Source organism: Delphinus delphis, chromosome 18 (assembly GCF_949987515.2).
Source record: "Delphinus delphis chromosome 18, mDelDel1.2, whole genome shotgun sequence".
In the NCBI taxonomy this organism is placed as follows: domain Eukaryota; kingdom Metazoa; phylum Chordata; class Mammalia; order Artiodactyla; family Delphinidae; genus Delphinus; species Delphinus delphis.
The window spans coordinates 16,496,557-16,517,491 of NC_082700.1; the positions used below are offsets into that span (position 1 = coordinate 16,496,557).

Below are 20,935 nucleotides of genomic sequence, written 5' to 3' on the forward strand. Positions count from 1 at the left end.
TGGCTGTGTCCATCCGGGTCCATCTCCAGGGACTGGATTTTACCTCAAGCAACACGCTGTCTTCGGTTTAGTGCTGCCTTTGAAAAGCAGGATTTCATTTTGGAGACAGGGAATCAGGACCAGGGCCAGATCAGCCGAGGTGGAAACGTAAAAATCCACACCACGGTCAAGTCAAATCGAGGGAGACCACATCCAGAAATGAAAAAGGAAAAAGAGAGAAAATAGCTCAGCAGGAAACGCAATGTCACGTGTTCTGCATCCAGCTGGGGCCTTCGATGGAAGAGCGTGGAAGGTATGCGCACCAAATGGTGCGTAAAGCCAGCCAGGGAGCTTGCTTTTAAGCTCACAGCGCGCTCCCTCGCGTCCTCAGGTGGTTTATGGCATTTTGGTTATTGGATGTAAGGTCCTCCCGATGAGAGATGCCCGGGTCGCCCGCCTGATCAAGCCCACACTCGCTGGGATTCCAAGAATCAGAGGCCTCCGGGAAGACAGATGGCAGGAGGCCTGCACGTTGGCTCTTGGGCCCCCAGCTAGATCAAGTGGCGCTGCGCAGGCAGCTGGAAGGCACCCACAGAGAGAAATCGAGCACCATGCTCAGAAAGCTCCACTCCATCTTTCACTCCGGCCCGCAGAGGAAGGCGGAGGTGGCGGAGAGTCCTTACTACGACTGCGCCAGCCCCGCGGTGAGGCTGATCCGCAGCAGCTCCATGTACGTGGTCGGGGACCACGGGGAGAAGTTCAGCGAGTCCTTAAAGAAATACAAAAGCGCCAGCAGTATGGACACCAGCCTGTACTACCTGCAGCAGGAGGGGGACCGGGCGTGGATGTACTCGCGCACCCAGGACTGCCTTCAGTACTTACAGGAGCTGCTGGCATTGCGCAAAAAGTACCTGAGCAGCCTCAGTGACCTGAAGCCCAGCCGCGCCCCGGTCGTCTCCTCCACCTCCTCGAAATCCTCCAGGGGAGGAAAGAAGTCCGCCTCCAAAGCAATAAAGGTAAGTGCCGCCGCCGAGAAGTACAGTTGACGCGAGCGCTTTTCCGAGAGCCCCTGACGCGGGTTGCAGCCCTGGATCATACACGCGCAGCTTAATTCATCTGCGCCTTCTGGCTGGCAGCTCCGTCCACCTCAGACACTCTCCATTGCCATCTCGCCAGCCTGGGAAGGATGGCTGGTCCCATGCTGAGTGTTCACGCGGAGACCACGGGAAGGAGCAGCTTCCGACATCCACATAGCAGCCTGTGGGGAGGACTCGGGCTTGGTGTCAGACAGACGGTTTGCAGGGCACATCTGTCACTTCCTGCCCACTTCCCGGGTGAGAGAATGCTTGTATGACATTTGAGTGACAGCACATGACTTCCCAACAAGTTTTCGTTATTTTTATTATTACAGTCACATCTAAAAATCCCAGTGAAAAGTGAACATTTGGAGGATTTGCTCTGTCTGTTCCGCGAGCCCGAGTATAAGGGGACTCGGGCACAGCCTCAGAGAGAGTCTGTGAGTCGAAGGAGATTGAATGACAACTTTGCTGGGCACTGGAGGCTTCCAGCCCAGGCAGACCAAGCAGGAAATGAGTGAAAGAAAGAACTTGCCTTTATCCCATACTTGTTACAGTGTTTGTACACATTACCTTTTCTTGAGATAATTCCAATAATGAAAAATGCCAGAAGGGAAGGGGGGAGAAAGTCCCTCTGTATCGCAGAAGACCAAGCTGAGGCTCTTCTGATTTTGCTAAGATCCCCAACTCACTGTTACTTATTCCTTTGTTTCCTCAATTAAAAAAAAAATGAAGTTTGAAGCTATTTTGAAATTGCCAGCAATTGTTCTCCTGATGGCTGGGCTCCAAGGTGTTCAGAGCAGGCCTGTGTGGCCCAGCAATGCCCCGCCCCCAGTGTCCTGCACGCCTGCAAGTCCCATTTACACTGAGTGACCTACTGGCCTGTTATCAGATCTCTAGGGCTTGGCCTCACCCAACTGGTTTCAACTGTCTGCATTTTATCCCAGGCGGGAGCAGTTTAAATAACCATTTGAACTCCAGAAGTAGGGCAGGGTTGGGGCCCATACAAAGTGTCTTACTCTTAGGTTCCAGTACTGTCCCTGTGGCCAACCAGCTGTGGATTTGTGGGCCAGCCCCCCCGCTTTGGGGCCACCTCTGATGACAGAGGGGGTTGCCGTGATTTCTGGACCTCCAGCTTGAGCATCCTGGGGTTCTTAGTTCTGGTTAGATTCCCACCAGGCACTACATTTTCCTGCAGAATGGAGTCCTTTCTTGGTAGAACCTAGCACTCTTCCTCCCAGCTCCATTCCTAGTTCAGCATCTGAAGACGGAGGGAGGCGTTAGAGGTAGAACACCAGTCCTGGCCCTGTAGGGATGGCTGTGAAGAGGCCCCAGGCATGATGCAGTGTAGGGATTTCCTCAGGAGATGTCTCTTACCATGGTGTAACCAGGAGAGAGGCTTTATGTTTGTTTGCTCTTATTTGAAGTATAGTTGATTTACAATATTGTGTTTGTTTCAGGTATACACTATAGTGATTCGGTATTTTTGCAGATTATATCCCATTAGAGGTTATCACGAGATAATAGGTATAATTCCCTGTGCTACACAGTAAATCCTTGGTGCTTATCCATTTTGTGTCTAGTAGTCTGTCCCTCCCCTCCTCCCTCTCCCCTTTGGTAACCATAAATTTGTTTTCTGTATCTGTGAGTATGTTTCTGTTTAGCATATACATTCATTTGTATTATTTTTTAGATTCCACATATAAGTGACAGCATATAGTATTTGTCTTTCTTTGTCTGATTTATTTCACTAAGTGTGGTATTCTCTAGGAGAAAAGGGACCCCTCCTGCACCACTGGTAGGAATGTAAGTTGGTGCAGCCACTGTGGAAAACAGTATGGAGGTTCCTAAAAAAACTAAAAATAGAGCTACCGTGTGATCCAACAAGCCGACTCCTGGGCATATATCTGAAAAACCCGAAAACACTAATTTGAAAAGATACACGCGCACCATTGTTCATAGCAGCATTATTTACAATAGCCAAGACATGGAAGCAACCTAAGTGTCCGTCAACAGATGAGTGGATAAAGAAGATGTGAGATATATATATATATAATGGAATATTACTCAGCCATAAAAAAGAATGAAATACTGCCATTTGCAACAATGTGGATGGACCTAGAAAATATTATGCTTAGTGAAATAAGTCAGGAAAGAGTTTTAAAATGGCTTTGGAGTTAGTCAGATCAAGGCCTGAATTTTAGGTCTGTATTTAGCAGCTGTGTGCCTTTGTCAGGTTAAGTTTCTCTCTCTGGGCCTCTATTTCTGGAGTATACAAACGGAAATAAGAATATACCTTGTGAGGAGGAAGCAAGATCTGGCCTGTGACAGGACCTGGCACATACTAGGGAGTCCAGTGTTCACTGCTCTGAAATGTATGGTGCAGGAGGTGTATAGGAGCCTGGAGACAAGCTGCTCTCTTTCCCTATTGCTCCCAAAGAAAGAGCTGTCTGCTGGGCATGCCTGAGAAATGGTGGGTGCGGTCTCCGTGGCTAGCAAGGTGGCCTTCCTGGCTCTCTGCGCATGGCAGGGGCAGGGGATCCGGAAAGGCCCTTCCTTCAGGAATGTCATCACCTTCCTGCATTGGTAGAAAATACTTGCTGATGTTCAGATTTAGGGCAAACTCTGTTCTTTTCCCTTGACCCCCTGTTATGTGCTGAATCTTGTCTCCCCCAAATCCTATATTTAAGTCCTAACACTCAGTACTCAGAAAGTGACTTTATTTGTTTTTTTAAAGTTGCAGCGAGCGGGGGCTACTCTTCGTTGCGGTGCGCGAGCTTCTCATTGTGGTGGTTTCTCTTGTTGTGGAGCACGGGCTCTAGGTGCGTGGGCTTCAGTAGTTGTGGCACACGGGCTCACTAGTTGTGGCTCACGGACTCTAGAGCACAGGATCAGTAGTTGTGGCACACGGGCTTGGTTGCTCTGTGGCATGTGGGATCTTCCCGGACCAGGGCTCCAACCTGTGTCCCTTGCATTGGCAGGTGGTTCCCAACCACTGCGCCACCAGGGAAGCCCTATATAAATTTCTTTTAAAGAAAAATGTGTAACGCTGGACACCTTTCAAATGGTTAAGTGCCAGACGATAATCAGAGTTCTTTACATCAGAGCTTTCTCTGAGCTTTTCCAAATGATCATTTATATAAACCCATAACAATTCATCCAAAAGTCTATTAAGCCCTAATTAATATATTTTTAGAACACTTTTTGAAAGTATATTAGTAGAACACTAGAAAATGAATTCCTTAAGAGGTCATGGAGGCTCTAAAAACACTTCATTTAGGAATCAGGAGAGTGTTTTTATAAAAGGTTTGACAATGATCTTTTATTTCTTAAAATATAATATCCTCTTTAAGTAAAATATTCATAAAAAATTTAAAATTTACCGTTTGAACCATTTTTTCAACGGTAATGTCAGTGTACAATTCACTGACATTAAGGACAGTGTTGTGTAGCCCACTACATCCATTCCCAGAACTTTTTCATCATCCTAGACAGAAAGCAGTGGCTCCCCATTTCCCCTTCTCCCAACTTCTGGAAACCTGTATTCTACTTTCTGTCTCTATGAATTTGCCTATTCTAGGAACCTCATATAATTGGAATCATACAGTGTCTGTCATACTGTGACTAGCTTCTTTCTCTTAGCATAATGTTTTCAAGGTTCATCCATGTTGTAGCCTGTGTCAGAACTTCCTTCCTTTTTACGGTCCATGAGCTTGGGTTTTGATGGGACATGAGGAGGAAAAGCTTGAGATTATGCTCTGACTTTGCCCGGAGTGCTCATCAGCATTTGGGGTCCTCACTGAGGATAGCTCCCCATGGTTTTAAAGCCAGATGAACAGGTAAACAGGCAGCATCCCTCTGTGAGAACTGGGCCACCTGAGTGGACCTGGGTGGACCACAGTGTCTGTGCTGCCAGAGAGGCAGTTTTGGGTTGGCTGCAGTGCCCCAAGGAACTCTCCCCAGAAGATTTGGGCTGACATTTTCCAAAGCCAGGGTTCCTGGTCACCCACCACAGCCAGAAGAAATTTCATTAATTCACCTGTGAATCATATAGTTCTGAGCAGCTTCGATCCCCGATATGTCTGCCTGGATGAACCAGCTGCAAAATGCACACCCCTCCCAGCACCAACCCCCCTCCCACCCCGCTCCAACTAAAGAAATTCACCTGCTACAAGAATGATTTAAACAGAACCAGTGGAATTACGGAGGATGCCTGCCAAAAGTGATTGATTTTTGTTTCAAGTCGTTTTGTTCTGATAATAGTTAACTTTCAGAATCAATTTTCTATCATTGGCCATTCAATCCTGGTTCATGAAATAAGACCAAGTCAACAGCAAATAGATTTTTTTTCTCCTCTGTGGTAGAAAGATCTGAAACCAATTCATCTAAAAACATTCCAAACCATCCATATATAAATTGCATATGCAATGGGAAGAAGGTTCTGAGTCTGTTCCGTACCACTGGGATTTATTTTTCAGATCTGTTGGGGGGGACTCTCTGCAAACACAGTGATATTAAAGTGCAGGTTTCCTGTGAGCATCAGTTACTGGAGGTCTCTATCACTTGGCCTGTATCTGGTTGGCAGAGTTGAAGGGCAGTGAACATTCAATATGAGCTGCAAAGACTACTCTATTATGCCTGGCAGCGCTCTCCAGAAGATGGCAGACAGTAAAATAATCATTGATAACAGAGCATCCAATTCCTGCAGCCCCTCTCAGTCAGACCACACGACAGGTAATTATATTCCCCAATCTACCTCCCAGACATGTGCCATTTGCTCAGCCTAGAAACAGTACAGTACTTCGGCTTCCGTTTTTCCTCTCTACCACATCCCGCCCACCTGGCTAACTTCTTGTCTTTTAAGAGAGCAGAGAAAGCACTGCCCCAGGAAGCCATTTCTCATGTCCACAGTCTAATGCAGTGAATGTTCCCCCCTCTCTGGGTCTGACCCTTATCTCAGCACTCAGCACCCAGCACCCAGCAGTCAGCACACAGCACCGTAATTGTCTGTTCATTTGCTGTGTCTGCTACTGGCCGTGAGCTCATTGAGTGGGGCCACCATGTCTTATTTCTCTTTTTATCTCCAACCTCTAGTGCAGCTCCAGGCATATAGTAGATGCTCAATAAACTAATAACCCAAGAAGCTCCAACTGTAATTTAAGAATGGAACTTTACAAAAGCTGATGGAAGACCTGGAAAAGTAATAGGTCTGTGGTTTTCAGTGAGTGGAAAATTATCTTGTTTTTTATGGAGTAGAATATAGTTTGGGGATATTCATATGGAATGATCCTAATAATTAAAACATCCCACATGTAATGGATCAGAGCTTACCATCAAAAAGACACTCTTTTAGGTAAACATTTGTTTCCGATTATTAAGTTATATTTGCTCATTAAATGAAATTTATAAAACACAGAAAAGTGTAAGGAAGAAAATAAAAATGATCTAGAATCCTATCTCCTATCATCCAGAAACAATCACTATAAAATATTTAAGTATATTTTCTTTCAATCATTTATTTCTTGTATAGTTGCAGATATGTATATTAGGGCTGCCAGGTAAAATAAAGGATGCCTATTTAAATTTGGATTTCAGATAAATGATGGATTTTTGTAGTATAATTATGTCCATATAATATTTGGTATCTATTTATACTAAAAATTTATTCACTGTTTATATAAAACTGAAAGTTAACTGCCATTCTATATTTTTATTTGCTAAATGTGGCAACCCTAAAGTGTGTATACGTATACATTTACTAAATTTGGCTCATACCATATGCTTTTTTATAATTTATATTGTGGGTTCTTTTCTGTCTCATTAACTAGTTTTTGAAAACTGAAAGTATTAATGGCAAAAAATTTAACAACTCGCATTCTTTAAACAATTGTTAAACATTATAAATAAATTCATCTTACTCTGTCTATAAGGCATTTTTTAGCAGTGATTCCTAAAAGTGTGATTAGTGGGCCAAAGGTGAAAGGCCATTCATTTTTAAAGATTCTTCTACATATTGTTTTCCAGAAATATTTTATAGTTTACACTTTTATCAACAGTGAGTTAGAAAGCCCTTCTTATTGCATTTTATCAGCACCAAGTAGTGTCATTAATTTTTAAAGTTTACTGATAATAATAGATTAACTGCATTGTTTTATGTACTTTTTTTTGGATTATTGCTTAAGCAAAGAATGACCCTTTTATTTTATCAAACCAATGTGTACTTCTTGTTTAATGGATTGCCCATTCATGTCTTTATACATTTTTTGGCTCTACTAAATATTTTTATTTATCTGGACTCATATTAAGGATGTGAGTACATTGTCTGCCACATGTCTTAAAAATATTTTCTCAAAGTTATGTATCTTTTAATTTTACTTAAGAGTACAATTTTATCATTACAAATACTATTGATTTTTATGTAGTCAAATATGTCGATTGTTGTCTTTGATACTTCTTTGCTTCGTGCTTAGAAAGTCCTTCTATGGCTCAAGGTCAGTTTCATATTTGCCATTTTTCTCCTTTTTTTATAGTTCCATTAAAAAAAAAACCAACCCTCTCATCTATTCAGCAATTTATTTTTACATGTAGTGGGATGTGAGAATCCAACTTGAAATTTTCCCAAATAGCAAAGTTTCAACACCATTTATGGACAAATCCACCCCTTCTCTCGTTGGATCGTGATGTTTCACGTATCGGGCGTGAAGATTTTTATACTATGTTTCAAGCATATTAATTCAGTTCTGTTAGTTAGGCTTCGAACAGTTTGATAAGTGTGAGGAAAAAACCTTCACTTAGTGTTGAACTAAAGTGAAATGGTCATTTAGGTGATATTTAAGGGGAGGAGTTACCAGGTCCCAGCAAAGGAAACAATGGCCTTCAGATTATAAAGCGGGAGAAAAAAGACTAAGCCTCAGACTGTGAGTCTGAAACCTCTAATACCAAAGACAAAAGACGCGCAGCTACGATTCCAAAATGATTGTAATGTTTAGCTATGAGAGGTAATTCCCAAGTTTAGTTATACTACAGCGTGTGACAAACCTCGTCCTTTCTTTTTATCTCTTTGGGCTGATTTTCTCAGCTCTGTTGTCTATATCACTATTTTTTTCCTTCAGCTCTGACAAGTCTACCATTAGCATATCTATTGAAAATCTGGATGTGGGTATGTGTACATATGTATTTAAATTTCAGCGAGTATACCTTTTCCCAAGTTATTTGCATCTCAGATTTACAGTTCTCATTTCTTAAGCTCCTATTCTTTTATCACAAACCCCTATTCAGTGATGGGTACACATTTCCTTAGGTGAGGTAACATAAAAGGGATAAGATGGGACTTACCTGGTGGTCCAGCGGCTAAGACTCTGCACTCCCAATGCAGGGGGCCCAGGTTCAATCCCTGATCAGGGAACTAGATCCCGCATGCATGCCGCAACTAAGAAGTCCACATGCCACAAAGAAGATCCCACGTGCCGCAACTAAGACCTGGCACAGCCAAAAAAAAAGGATAAGATAAGTATTGCTTTGGACTTGATCTTGAATAGCCATTTCAAGGATGGCAGAAGGAAAGAGGATGTATTAGAGCTTTTAAGGTTTATCCTGAAAAGCTTCTTTTGAGGACATTAAATTGCTTGTGGATAATTTGAGCTGTTTTGCATTTCATTTCACCCAGCTGAATGATCCAAGGGAAAATGATCTCTCCAATCCAGACCAGTCCCACATTTGATCCTGGAAATTTCATCACAATGAACCGACATTTTGATTTCCAGGTACGATTAGCTCAAAACAGTATTATAAGACTCCATAAAAATAAGGAGTACAGAGTTCTCAAAATTTGCTAAGTTAAATCCAAAAGTATACATTAGCAACATGCAAACTGGTTGGAGAATATAAACATATGATAATGGCATGTATATGGCATACATTCAATCATTCAACAAATCACTCCATGTCAGGCATTGAAATAGGTGTTCCACATTCATAGATGGAAAGACAGTCCGCCTGCCCTGATGCAGCCCATAATCTGAAGCTGCAACTCTCAGCATCACTGCCTGAACCACACTGGTGTGTTGGAAGAGAAACAGGTAGAATTACAACAAGAATGTTGGAAGTTGGGTATATCCGACAACTTGTCTCATGTAGGTAGTGGCTGGCAGTGAGCGTCTATCCAAAGACAGTCTTATCTGTGAGTGCTATTTGCCAAAGCTATTTCATGGACGAGGTTAAGGATCACGGGTCTAGTGTGGGGCTCTGAGGGTATAGTACAACGTTGCTGTCCACACAAGGCAGAATATGAGCCTAGAAAAGATGTGTGTGGGTCTGTCCGCTGCAATGAGTGAAAGCTTCGGAAAGGAGGTACCATGTGAGTTGGCCCTCCGAAGAGGTGGCGGAGAGTGAGGCCAGGAGGAGGAGGGAAGGAGGCTAGATGGTCCTCTTGACGTTGGCTGGGTTTAGAATGTCCCCCTACCCTAACCTCTGACAAAATACTTCTGTTTACAACTGGAAGTTCATTTTGTAGCATCCAGATCTCTTGCACAAATACTGACAGATCCCAGAAGAAAGTAAACAGATTGGAGAAGCCCAAGTACCCCAAGGGCAGGTGAAACCAGGCAGGATGGGAGGTGATACGAAAGGCAGAAAAATAAACCGCCTTGGGGGACTCAAAAATTAAAATGAGAAATACGGTGGAGTTTGGTTTGGAAAGATGCAAGTGTTCTATCCGGGGAAAGTAATCCAAGACCCAGGCCTGTTGTGAGGGGGTGGGACGGGGAGGCTTGGAAAATGATAACCTTAAGGCCACTGAAGGTTAAAGGGGAGTCGGCAATGCAGTACAGATGGCTTTCAGAGAAAGCGCCTTCCCCTGGGGCCGCGGAAGGGCTGCTGGCGAAGGAACATGAGCCCTGAGAAACCCAGGTCTGAGCAGGTGCCACAGGAAGCCAGTCTTTCCAAAGTAGTTCAGTTCTGGGCTAGGAAAAAGTCAAGATCGGGGTGGGGGGGGGGGCGGTGGCAGGGCGAGGCAGTCCACTTTTATTTAGAGTTCTGAGTTCAGAGAGGGAGAACTATTTGGGTCTCACCCAGGGGTGTTGATGACTGACGTCCCACTTTGTGCAACCCCTGCTTTGTAAAGTAGATTTTCTGTGATGTTAGCCTGAGCCCGGAACCCTGAGCCTCAGTCGTGCAGCTCTTGTGCTAGTTGTCTTGGCTGGAGACCAAGAGAAGGTCGTAGTAGAGGCCAGAAAGGCCCATGGAAGCTGCGGGAAAGGCAGGAAAAGCCGGAATCAGCCTGAGTTTAAACTAGGACTTGAAAAGGCCCAGGGAGCCTGGACTTGTAGATTAGCCTTGGTGGCACCAAACCAGGCTTGTTTGCCTGATTCACAGCAAGCCCGGACGCCGAGATGCCGAGATTTGCAGCAAAGAGAGGGTTTATTCACAAGGCAGCCAAACGAGGAGGCAGGAGAACAAATTCAAATCCACCTGCTGGAAGGCAAGGGGCTAAAGAAGCCGGGCGGTCTGGGGTGTGGGGAACTAAGGAAAAGTTGGGGTAATTGTTGTTCTGTGCAGGTGTAACTAGCCTACGGGCCTCTGCACGTCCAAAAACGGAGGCACCTAGCACACTCTGAGGGTGGAGTTCTCAGCCCTCTGATGTCAAAATGTCACCGAGCAGACTCGCGCATGCCCGGTTGGAGGGTTGGTAGTCCTTTCCAGCCTTAACTGGCTCAGCTCCAACTAGACACAGGTGATGCCAAGTTTCTGGAAAACAACTCAGGCAAACACCTTGTTTAGGCTCCATGCTTCTTGGAGGACAGGCAAGTCTTGTAGCAACAATTAAAACAACCTTGATGCGGGAAGACAGGTTACAGGTGAAATGGATTTAACTGATGATTACCCACAGTTTCATTGGTACTCAGATAAATCATCACAAAATTCGTTTGGAGACATTTAAAAGTATACTTTAGGGCTTCCCTGGTGGCGCAGTGGTTGAGAGTCCGCCTGCCGATGCAGGGGACAGGGGTTCGTGCTCCGGTCGGGGAAGATCCCACATGCCGCGGAGCGGCTGGGCCCGTGAGCCATGGCCGCTGAGCTTGCGCGTCCGGAGCCTGTGCTCCGCAATGGAAGAGGCCACAACAGTGAGAGGCCCGCGTACCGCAAAAAAAAAAAAGTATACTTTATAAAGTACAATAAATTTGTTAACCAAATCTTACTTAACTGACCTGCCAGATCACTTGATGATTACCATTCCGTCTGTAAAACGAGCTGAATACTCACAGTTAGAAGCCTATACTAGGGTATTATTGGCCAAGTGCAAAACGATGTATGTGTAAGCACTAATTGTAACAGCAAAAGATTTCAAACAACCCGAAGCTCTAACAATAGGGGACCGTAGTTCATTCCTACAGTGTGTCTGTGTAGTGGAGAACTGTGCAGCTATTCAAAGGGAAGAGGAGAATCTCTACTGCTGTGAAGTTATTCTTAGCATACACCAAGTGAAGAAAGCAATTCACAGGGGGATATCGTACGCTACCTTTTGTTTTTTTAAAGAGTGGGTTAATACGCATTTGCTTGTGTTTTCAAAAAGAAATGATGGAGAGAGAAACAAACAACTTGATGTCTAGTCAAAATGAAGACTAGCAGAGATGAATACCAAACATTACACCCAGATTGCAAACAAAACTGCATGAATACAAGCAGAGGAAACTGCCCTCCCCCCCAAGCCAGGAGGTGATTTAGGTCACGTTTGGGGACTGGGTGGGAAAGGTAGGTGCATGCCTAAGAGTGGGATGCCCTCATACCTGTAGCTAGTAAGGGGATGGGGCAGGGAGGGTGGGGTCCCTTTACCTGGTCTCTATGTGCTGAGCAATGGGAAAAACACAGGGACATAAGGGTCCGGGCCCTGTAATCCAGGCGCTTTGTCCTCTTTCTTCATTGAGCTGTGTCCTATGCCCTTGGGTCCTGTCCCTTGTGTCCTTGTCTTCATGGAGACACTCCTGTCTGCTCTTGCAAATTCAGGGCATGAGACTGGTATTTAAGGTTTTCATCGTAAACCAGACCCCGAGGCGGGAGCACGGCCCCTCTTGCTGCCTTCCCTGTGCCTGGATCCTCAGAGAGCAGAGGGTCTCAATTGCTCTGTACTGGAATCACCTGGTTATCTAAATTAATTGATCTGGGAAAGGGCCAGTGTAGAGATTCTTTAAGAGCATCCACTGAGGGTCCAACCTCCAGCTGGGATTGGGCTCCACTGTGAGAACTGCCCGGACAGAGATGAGGGGGGAGTCATAACCATTCATAACCATCATCGCCCCCAACTGGGTCCTCAGACTCCTTCAAGGGTGGTGCTTTCATTTGCAGGGAAGGAAGGCAGAGCTGAGGAAGGAAGGAAAGCAATTGTTTATTCATTTTCATTTATTTATGTTCCTCCCTCATTCCATGAAGGGCTTGGGCGAAACTGATGATGGTAATTGAGGCAAGTTGGGGAGAGCTCTCTTTGGGGATGAGACTTGGTCACACAGGTACATAGGGGTCAGCCACAAATAACGTCACCAATGTCTCACTCTCCAGCCACACCAGGATCCAAAAGCTCTTTTAACAGAAACAAGCTTTATAACGGTGATAATGTACTGAATGGTCCAGCAGAGCCCCGGATGTGAGGCCCCAAAGAGCAGACTCTTAAGTGCTGGCCAAGGAGCTTATCTGTCAGTGTCTGGCTGTGCTCAGGAAGGCAATCACTGCTAAGCACAGCAGAGAGGGTGAGCTGTGTGGGAGTGTTGAGTCCCCAAGCTTGAAATTTTACAAACAAGAAACATGTTTGAATATTTGGAATAACCAATGAAATGTGCAGCTGAAAGGGTCTTTGTCCGTTAGTTTTTTTTTAAAAAATCACTTTTATTTATTTATTTATCTATTTATGGCTGTGTTGGGTCTTTGTTTCTGTGCGAGGGCTTTCTCTAGTTGTGGCAAGTGGGGGCCACTCTTCATCACAGTCCGCGGGCCTCTCACTATTGTGGCCTCTCTTGCTGTGAAGCACAGGCTCCGGACGCGCAGGCTCAGTAGTTGTGGCTCACGGGCCTAGTTGCTCCGCGGCATGTGGGATCTTCCCAGACCAGGGCTCGAACCCGTGTCCCCTGCATTGGCAGGCAGACTCCCAACCACTACGCCACCAGGGAAGCCCCTGTGCATTAGTTTTGATGGACAGAGAGTACAGTGGCTGAGGTGGTGATGTATATGCTGGTAATTTATTTTTTTATTTTGTAAATATTATCCTTGGAGGATAATTCTTGAGGAGATTGGAGATATTCACAAGAGGCCACAGTCAAGGGCTTGTGTTAACCTAACTACTGGCAGTGTGCTCATTGCTGTTTTCTTAGCCTTTAATAGTTAAGACACCAAAGTTGACTCTCTTTTAAGCCTTTTAATAAATGAAAGCAATTGATCCAGGCTGCTCTGAGCTTCTGACCAACGTCTACTTCCTGGGGACACTGAGGAATGAACAGCTTAGATGACATTGTAGGGTGACCCAGATGGAAAAGAATATGGTGCCCCTGAGCAAGGCGGAGACTCTTGCGTCCAGATGGAAAAGAATATGGTGCCCCTGAGCAAGGCGGGGACTCTTGCGTTCAGCCAGACACTGATGGCAGTTGCTACTAGGGACGTAGTGATGTCCCTTCCATGTGGAGATGGATTTTGAGATGGGAAAACCTACAGACCTTGCATTTCTATTCAACAATATTCAACCTTCCTTTGGGGTTCAGTCCAGATCATGTGGTTTTCTTGATTCTTTGTTTCTCTCTCTGCCACCTCACAAAAAATTCTCTAAAATAATATGTGTTATCGTAGAATTAGATTAGGTACTGAGGACCTTGGAGCCTGGAGGAGGAAAACAGCCCAGGAGAGGGTGGTCTTCCTGGAGAAAGAGCTGTCTCAGCCACATCTTGATGGTTGGATAGGACTTGGCCAGATAAGGCATTCAAGGCAGAGGGACAGCAAGAGAAAACACAGGAAGGATAAAAGTGTATGGACCTGACTCCAGATATGAGTCTTCCTGTTATCTGCCTGCAGGAAGGATGCTGGTGGCTCAGCCTTCTGTGCTCATACAGACTTTCAACCAGCCCCTCAGTTTTTCATTCCAACCCTTGGTGTGCCTGGTGTTGCCAAGTCTGGAGCATTTCTGGTTCCAAGGGTCAAACTGTCTCCCTTCTGAGCTGCTTCATCCACCCATAGTTCTCTGGGAGGGCGGTCCCTCTGCTCTGTTACATCAATTCCCCTGCTTCAACTGCTTTCCATTTGGCAGGAGCTCTTGGAAATCTCTCTCTCACTGATGACCTCTCTCTTGTTCTCTTTGACACTGGGTTTCAACGTTCCCCCCACCCACTTTCATTTTAATGGGCTCTTTGAAGGGGGTGAGATAACTACATGTGAATAGTTTTCCACTTTTAACAGAAAAGGTTCAGTGTATGTTGTGGTTCTCCAAATTTTTTCTCCAAGAATGCTCCTTACAAATATAAAAGGAAAAAATCCTCTATTTAAAAATGTTTCCTGGGGCTTCCCTGCTGGCGCAGTGGTTGAGAGTCCGCCTGCCGATGCAGGGGACATGGGTTCGTGCCCCGGTCCGGGAAGATCCCACATGCTGCGGAGCGGCTGGGCCCGTGAGCCATGGCCGCTGAGCCTGCGCATCCGGAGCCTGTGCTCCGCAACGGGAGAGGCCACAACAGTGAGAGGCCCACGTACCGCAAAAAAAAAAAAAAAAAAAAAGTTTCTTGGGAATTCCCTGGTGGTCCAGTGGTTAGGACTCTGTGCTTCCACTGCTGGGGGCACGGGTTTGCTCCCTGGTCCGGGGAACTGAGATCCTGCAAGCCGCATGGCTTCCTAGTGGTACAAATGTTTCCTAGTGGTACAAAATGCATACATTTTACCAAAATCTTATGCATATATAAAGATGTCATCCTTTAGTTTCCTAACATGCAAATCTGTAATTAAATCACTTTCATTTTTAATACCATCCCACTTTCAAAGTGCACACAAAAAATAAAGGGACTCTACATTTGGTCCAAATAGCCCAGGTTAACACATATTGTCTTTCCTTTTTCTCCCTGAGTTCTCTTATGTCCTAAATTCTTCAGGGAGCTTTTTTTAGTTCACATGCTGATTCTGTGCCTACATCATGAGTTCTCCATTGAAGTCCACCATGGTGCTTGAACTTCCGTGATGCCGGTCGCTGGTGACTGACTGTGGGCTGTTGTGAAGAGAATGATGATGATGATGGTGATGATGGTGGTGGTGACGCTAACATCATGAAGAATGAGTCAGGACAGAACCTGGAACCTAGTTAGGCTTTCTGTAGATTTTTTTAAAAACTACTTTAAAGATGTTACGGAAAAACCTGAACAAACTTTTTGGCCAACCCAATATTATTCCTTACACTGTTCAAACAATCGCACCAATTTGTCTTCAACTTATTCCATGATTGAATCGAAATTTGGCCACTTTAGGGACTGAAAACTCTTCTGGAGTATTTTATTTTCAACATATCTCGTCCCCTCCTTCCTGCTGTGAGCATCTCATCGTCTACCTAAGGAACTGTACAATCTCCTAATTGGGTTTATCAGCAGGCAACAGGCCGAAGAAAGACAAATTATTTTGCCTAATGGTCAATAACAGTCCCTGACCAAGATAGAGGCAGATCTACCCACCCTTTCACTCCCCCTCCTGGAGATAATCCGAAATCCATTGACCTACAGCAAGTGTGGATCTGGAGTATCTTCCTTCCTTTCAAGGGCACGTATTCAAATTTACCTGCAAATTCGTAACTTCACGTTGGTTTAGTTTCAGTAACATGTGGTCCTTTTCCATGTCACTTGTGTGTGGGCGCCCCAAGGCTGGCTCAGGCAGCTCTGCTTTCTCCTCTCTGCCCTTCATCTCTAGCAGAAAGCCACGCCCAAGAAGCACTCGCAGTTCAGCGCGGATGTGGCGGAGGCCATCGCCTTCTTTGACTCCATCATGGCAGAGCTGGATACGGAGAAGCGGCCGCGGGCTGCTGAGTTTGACCCGCAGAACGAAGACGTGGACTTCGATGGTGAGTGCCATCCCGGTGGCAGGAGGTGGGTGGAGTGGGGTCTCTGGAGTGGACTTTCTTTGATTAAATGGAAACTCACATCTGCAAGCCAAAGCCTGGCCCTGAGCCTGCTCTACTGCTTGGGGCCCTGGCTTTCGTCGTCGCTGCTGCCGCTGCTGCCACTCCAGGCTACCCCTTAAATCCTCAGGCTGTATTTGGACAAAAACTCCTTCCCTGTGGTCCATTTTCCACAGCAGAGATGGGGTGGAATTTTGTAAGGCTCCAGGAGGGAAAGCAATAGGGCAACAATTATAGAAAGGGATGAGTTGGAGGGTTGTTAAATGGGTATAGAGTTACAATTTTTTTTTTTTAAACAGCTGTTGTGATTTTAAAATTTAATGTAATTTAACTAATTTAATTTTTTACTGAAATATAGTTGATTTACAATGTTGTATTAATTTCTGCTGTACATCAAAGTGATTCAGTTATACATATGTATACATTCTTTTTATATTCTTTTCTATTTGTTTTATCTCACGTTATTGAATATAGTTCCGTGTGCTATACAGTAGGACCTTGTTTGTCCATTCTATATGTAGTAGTTTTCATCTGCTAACCCCAAACTCCTAATCCATCCCTCCCCCACTCCATCCCGCTTGGCAACCACAAGTCTGTTTAGAGTTTCAGTTCTGCAAGATGAAAAAGTTCTGGAGATCTGTCACGTAATGATGTGAATATACTCCACACTACTGAACTGTACACTACAAGATGGCAACATGGTAAATTCTATGTTATGTGTCTTTTACCAGAATTGAGAAAAGAAGAAGAAAAGGGAATAGACAAATTATATTTAAAAATTGGGCTTGTGACCCTACCTGAGCTAACTTGGCTCTGGGCAGCCCTGTCTGCTGGACCCGACTCTGACCCTTCACCTACTTGGTCACCGCTCTCCACCCCTCCCCCCAGCACTCCCCCTGTGGCCCTCATGGGCCACCACTACGAGGATGTGTAGACAGGAGAGGGCCGGGGTGCTTGCTCAAGCCCAGTCTGGATTGTTGGAGAGGGAGTGAGGTGAAGGCCGAGGTGGTGCTTTTCTCCTTGCCAAGGTGTATCACTGGCTGTCTCCTGATGGAGAGCAAACAACAACCACGTTCATGAGTTGAGCCCACTTTTAAATTCCATTACTCAGCTGTCAGTTTCTTTCATCGTCGACTTGCCCCTCATGGTGTATTAATGATGATTTAATTTAGCGGTTACTGGCCCCTGGTTATTAAGGCAACAGCTTCTGGTACCAATACTAAATAATTTTTAATACTAAATATTAAATATTTTATTTAATGCTCAAAGATTACATTCTTGTGGTGTGTTTGTTGTTTTTCTAGCCCTGATGGACATGTACCTGTGAGATTTCGGTTCTCACTGGGTTCTGTGGAGTTTCACGGAAGGGGATTCCCACTCCCCAAGCTCACTGTACCCTGCAGGGTAACTGGTCTGCCCCCCTCTCCCACGGCAACGCCTGACAAGGAACAGCCCTCTCTTTCAGAGTCGGGCCTGGGAAATCCAGACATTGCTGGAAGGACAATGAAATCTACCGAGGACGCAAGTGTCATCTTCACAGTTATAATTTTTTAATGGAAATGACTTCATGTTTTCTCTCTGATAGCCACAGTAACGTATGTTCACTGTAAATCAAATGAATCAAACAATACACCGAAGTATAAAGAAGAAAGTAAAGAATTTGACCTGTAATTCTACCACCTAGAGTTAATAATCACTGTGAACAGTTTGGTGTACGTCCTTTCAAAAAGGCTTTAAACAGACTCACTTTATTACTCTTTTTAAACAAAGACAAGATCTCTGTGCTATTTTTCATCCACTCTTTTCACTTAACCATTTACAAGACATCATGGGCATCTTTCCAAGTCAGTAAACGTAGGTCTATGTGCTTGTCTTTAATGGACGCATGCTAGTGCATTGTCTCCCCAAACGATAACTGCAGAGTTGAATCATCCCCTTTGCTTGGCTCTCCGGGCCTTCCTAAGAATTTCGTTTTACGTATGTATGTATTGTGGGTTCTTAGCTGGATTTGTCCTCTCCGTGGCCTTCTGCTCCCCTCCGCATGGTGAGTCCTCCTTTCCCGGGGGCCCTGCTTCTCTCTTCCAGTGGCCACCAGCTCCAGGGAGCACAGCCTGCACTCCAACTGGATCCTGCGGGTGCCCCGCCGGTGCTCCGAGGACATCGCTGGGCACACGACAGCCGGCCAGTTCCGGAGGAGCACGGAGCGCAGGACCTTCGGCACTCAGAGGAGACTCGAGAGGCACCCCATTTATTTGCCCAAGGCTGTGGAAGGGGCCTTCAGCACGTTGAAATTTAAGCCCAAAGCCTGCAAAAAAGAGTGAGTGCTCAGATCACGTAGCATAACCAAGATGCTCTCATGTGCACCAGACTCTTGGCTTGCTTCTCAGGTGCCCTGAACCCCCATCTTACATGGAAAAATCATTCTTTTGTGTATGGGGGGAGGGAGGTCTTAGTTTAAAACATTTTTTGATAGTCTTGTATTCACATTCTAGCTTGGTTCACCACTGTCCCCACCCCTAACTGTACCTTGAGCTCTGGACCTGCCTCTCCCTTTCCGGCCCACTTAGCCCTCATGCTCTGTCCATCCTCTTTCACTCTTTTCCCCCAAGTGCCACTGACACACTGTGTGCTGCAGATTTTTAATGAGACTTTGGGGTTGAGGAGGGCATAGCACCATGAGGGAAGCAACACTGAACCAATTAGATGGCCCTGCTGTAGAAGGGCATTGCCAGGCTCGGATGGAGAACATCTCGCTGACTGGGCCCCACCTGGCCCTCCTGCCACCATCTCTTGGCCTCTCTCCCAAGACGAGTTGCCACCTCTAACCCCCAAATCCCCATGACTTACTCCTTCAGAGAAGTATGTGCGCTCCTGATCCGGCCACCCTAGCCATGCTGCAGGGAGCTCACCTCTCACAGCAGAAGGGCCTGTCTTGGCTTGTCAACCTGTCTTCCTCTGTTTCTACAAGAGCCATCCAACTCTGATGGGTTCAGGGCTTTTCTAAATGGCATTTTCCTCCCATAAGAATGGACTATGTACTGGACATATTAAAACCAGGACTCAACCCTCATCACCCATCCTCCCCCTCCAAGGCCACATTACGGTCCAGCTGAGGTCCACCCACAGCCCCCATGATGATACTGCTTTGTCCTCCACGAGGCCCAGAACTAGGGGAGCATCTGATGGGCTCCGTCAGGATGGCAAATCAGAGTGTCCCTTCTCCATGTGGCCAGCCAAGCCAGACTTAAACCCTTTACCTCATTCCTCCCTTCCAGCCTGGTGAGCTCCAGACAGATCGTCTTCAACTTCTCGGGGGACGACACAGACCGGGACGCAGAGCTCTTTGCACTGGAGCCCCTGGCATCCCCGGGGGAGGACCGCTATGAGACAGAGAACCCCAGAGGGCAGTGGCTGCTTCGGGAGAGACTCTGGGAACGAACAGTGCCCTGACTGCCTCAGCCCTGCAGCCTGGCTCAGGCTGGGTTCCCCCGAAGGCGTCTGCTTTCACTGCAGAAGGAGGTGTCTGGTAGAGTTAAAACTGGAAATTGTCACAAAGTCAGGCCCAGGAGCACACTGCCTGCCGGTGCCCATCCAGTGCCAAACATACCCGTGGCCTCCTGGAGGGCCCGCCTTAGGGGCCTTCTGGAGCCTGGCTTTCCCAGCACGGGCGGGTCGGCTGGTCACTACAGCCCTGCTGGTCTTCAAGAGCAGAAGGAATGGAAGGTCCAGGCTCACTCCCGGCCTCCTCTGGCCTGTCCCTGGCTCTCCATGCATCTGTCCAGGTGGCTGTGAGCGTCCCACTTGGTACAGGAAACCCTGTACCAATTTGCCCATCATGGATCTCTGGGCCAAAGTTTTCAAAGAGGCAGCTCCTCTCCCCACAGGGCTCAGAAACGTTACGGTCATGCACTGAAGTTGCCTTCTTTTGTGCAGAATGCAGTTTGGGAAGCAGATTTTTTTCACCCTAACCCTTTTCACAATGTTCTGGAAACTTCTGCCGGGTTAGGCTGAAGACAAGGCCAGTGTCCTGGCAGTAGGATGGGGGAAGGTGTGTGTCCTGCCTGGGCACCCCCAGCCTCCAGAATCCTAATAGATACCCATAGAGCCAGTGTATGAATGCTACGCCCCTCCCTTCCCCCAGTTCGGAGGGCAATCAGAACCTTTTGGAATAGAAAGGATTTCTGATTTCCATAACCGTCTGAATTACAGATTTAACATATTCTTTGCTTTTCTCACGTACTTTTTGCGTGTTTGCATATAGTTTGACCCCTCAAGTTTGAGAACCACTGGTTTGGAGACTACACTGCCCTTTGTCCATCCTCACCTATTTCTTCTGGCATTTTCTTGTAAAAAAAAGAAGTCACCTTGCGGGGGGTGGTGCAGGAGTGTAAATGGCGATAAGGGAAGGAGACAGACTAGGAAACACCAGTAATCGAAATTAAGCCAGGATGCTTTAGGCTAAGGTCCCTCTGAGAACTGAATAAAGCTTCCCTTCTGCGAGGCCCATGCGATGAATGATGTTCTTATTGTTCAGGTTTTTTGTAGAAAGAAGCTTTTATTTATGTGAACCTGACTCTCTGAATCTAAGTATTTGTAACTGCTATGAGAAAAAAAAAACCTAATAATTATGTGACATGCTTAAATTTTCTTTTTTTTGTTGTTTAAATAAATTTTTTAAAAAGTTCCCAGGTGATGCTGATTCTGCTGGTCTGGGGTCCATACTTTGAGAATTGATGACTTGGAGGTTTGAGTGTTGAAAGAG

General features: G+C 45.9%; 1 protein-coding gene across 1 annotated transcript; it reads left to right on the forward strand.

The window, feature by feature from the left end:
* Nucleotides 1-590: 590 nt before the first annotated feature.
* Nucleotides 591-19,623, forward strand: C18H13orf42 (chromosome 18 C13orf42 homolog). Its single transcript, XM_059995910.1, has 4 exons — nt 591-995; nt 15,969-16,116; nt 18,259-18,490; nt 19,449-19,623. The coding sequence occupies exons 1-4, from the start codon at nt 591-593 to the stop codon at nt 19,621-19,623; spliced, it is 960 nt and encodes a 319-aa protein (XP_059851893.1).
* Nucleotides 19,624-20,935: the final 1,312 nt, after the last annotated feature.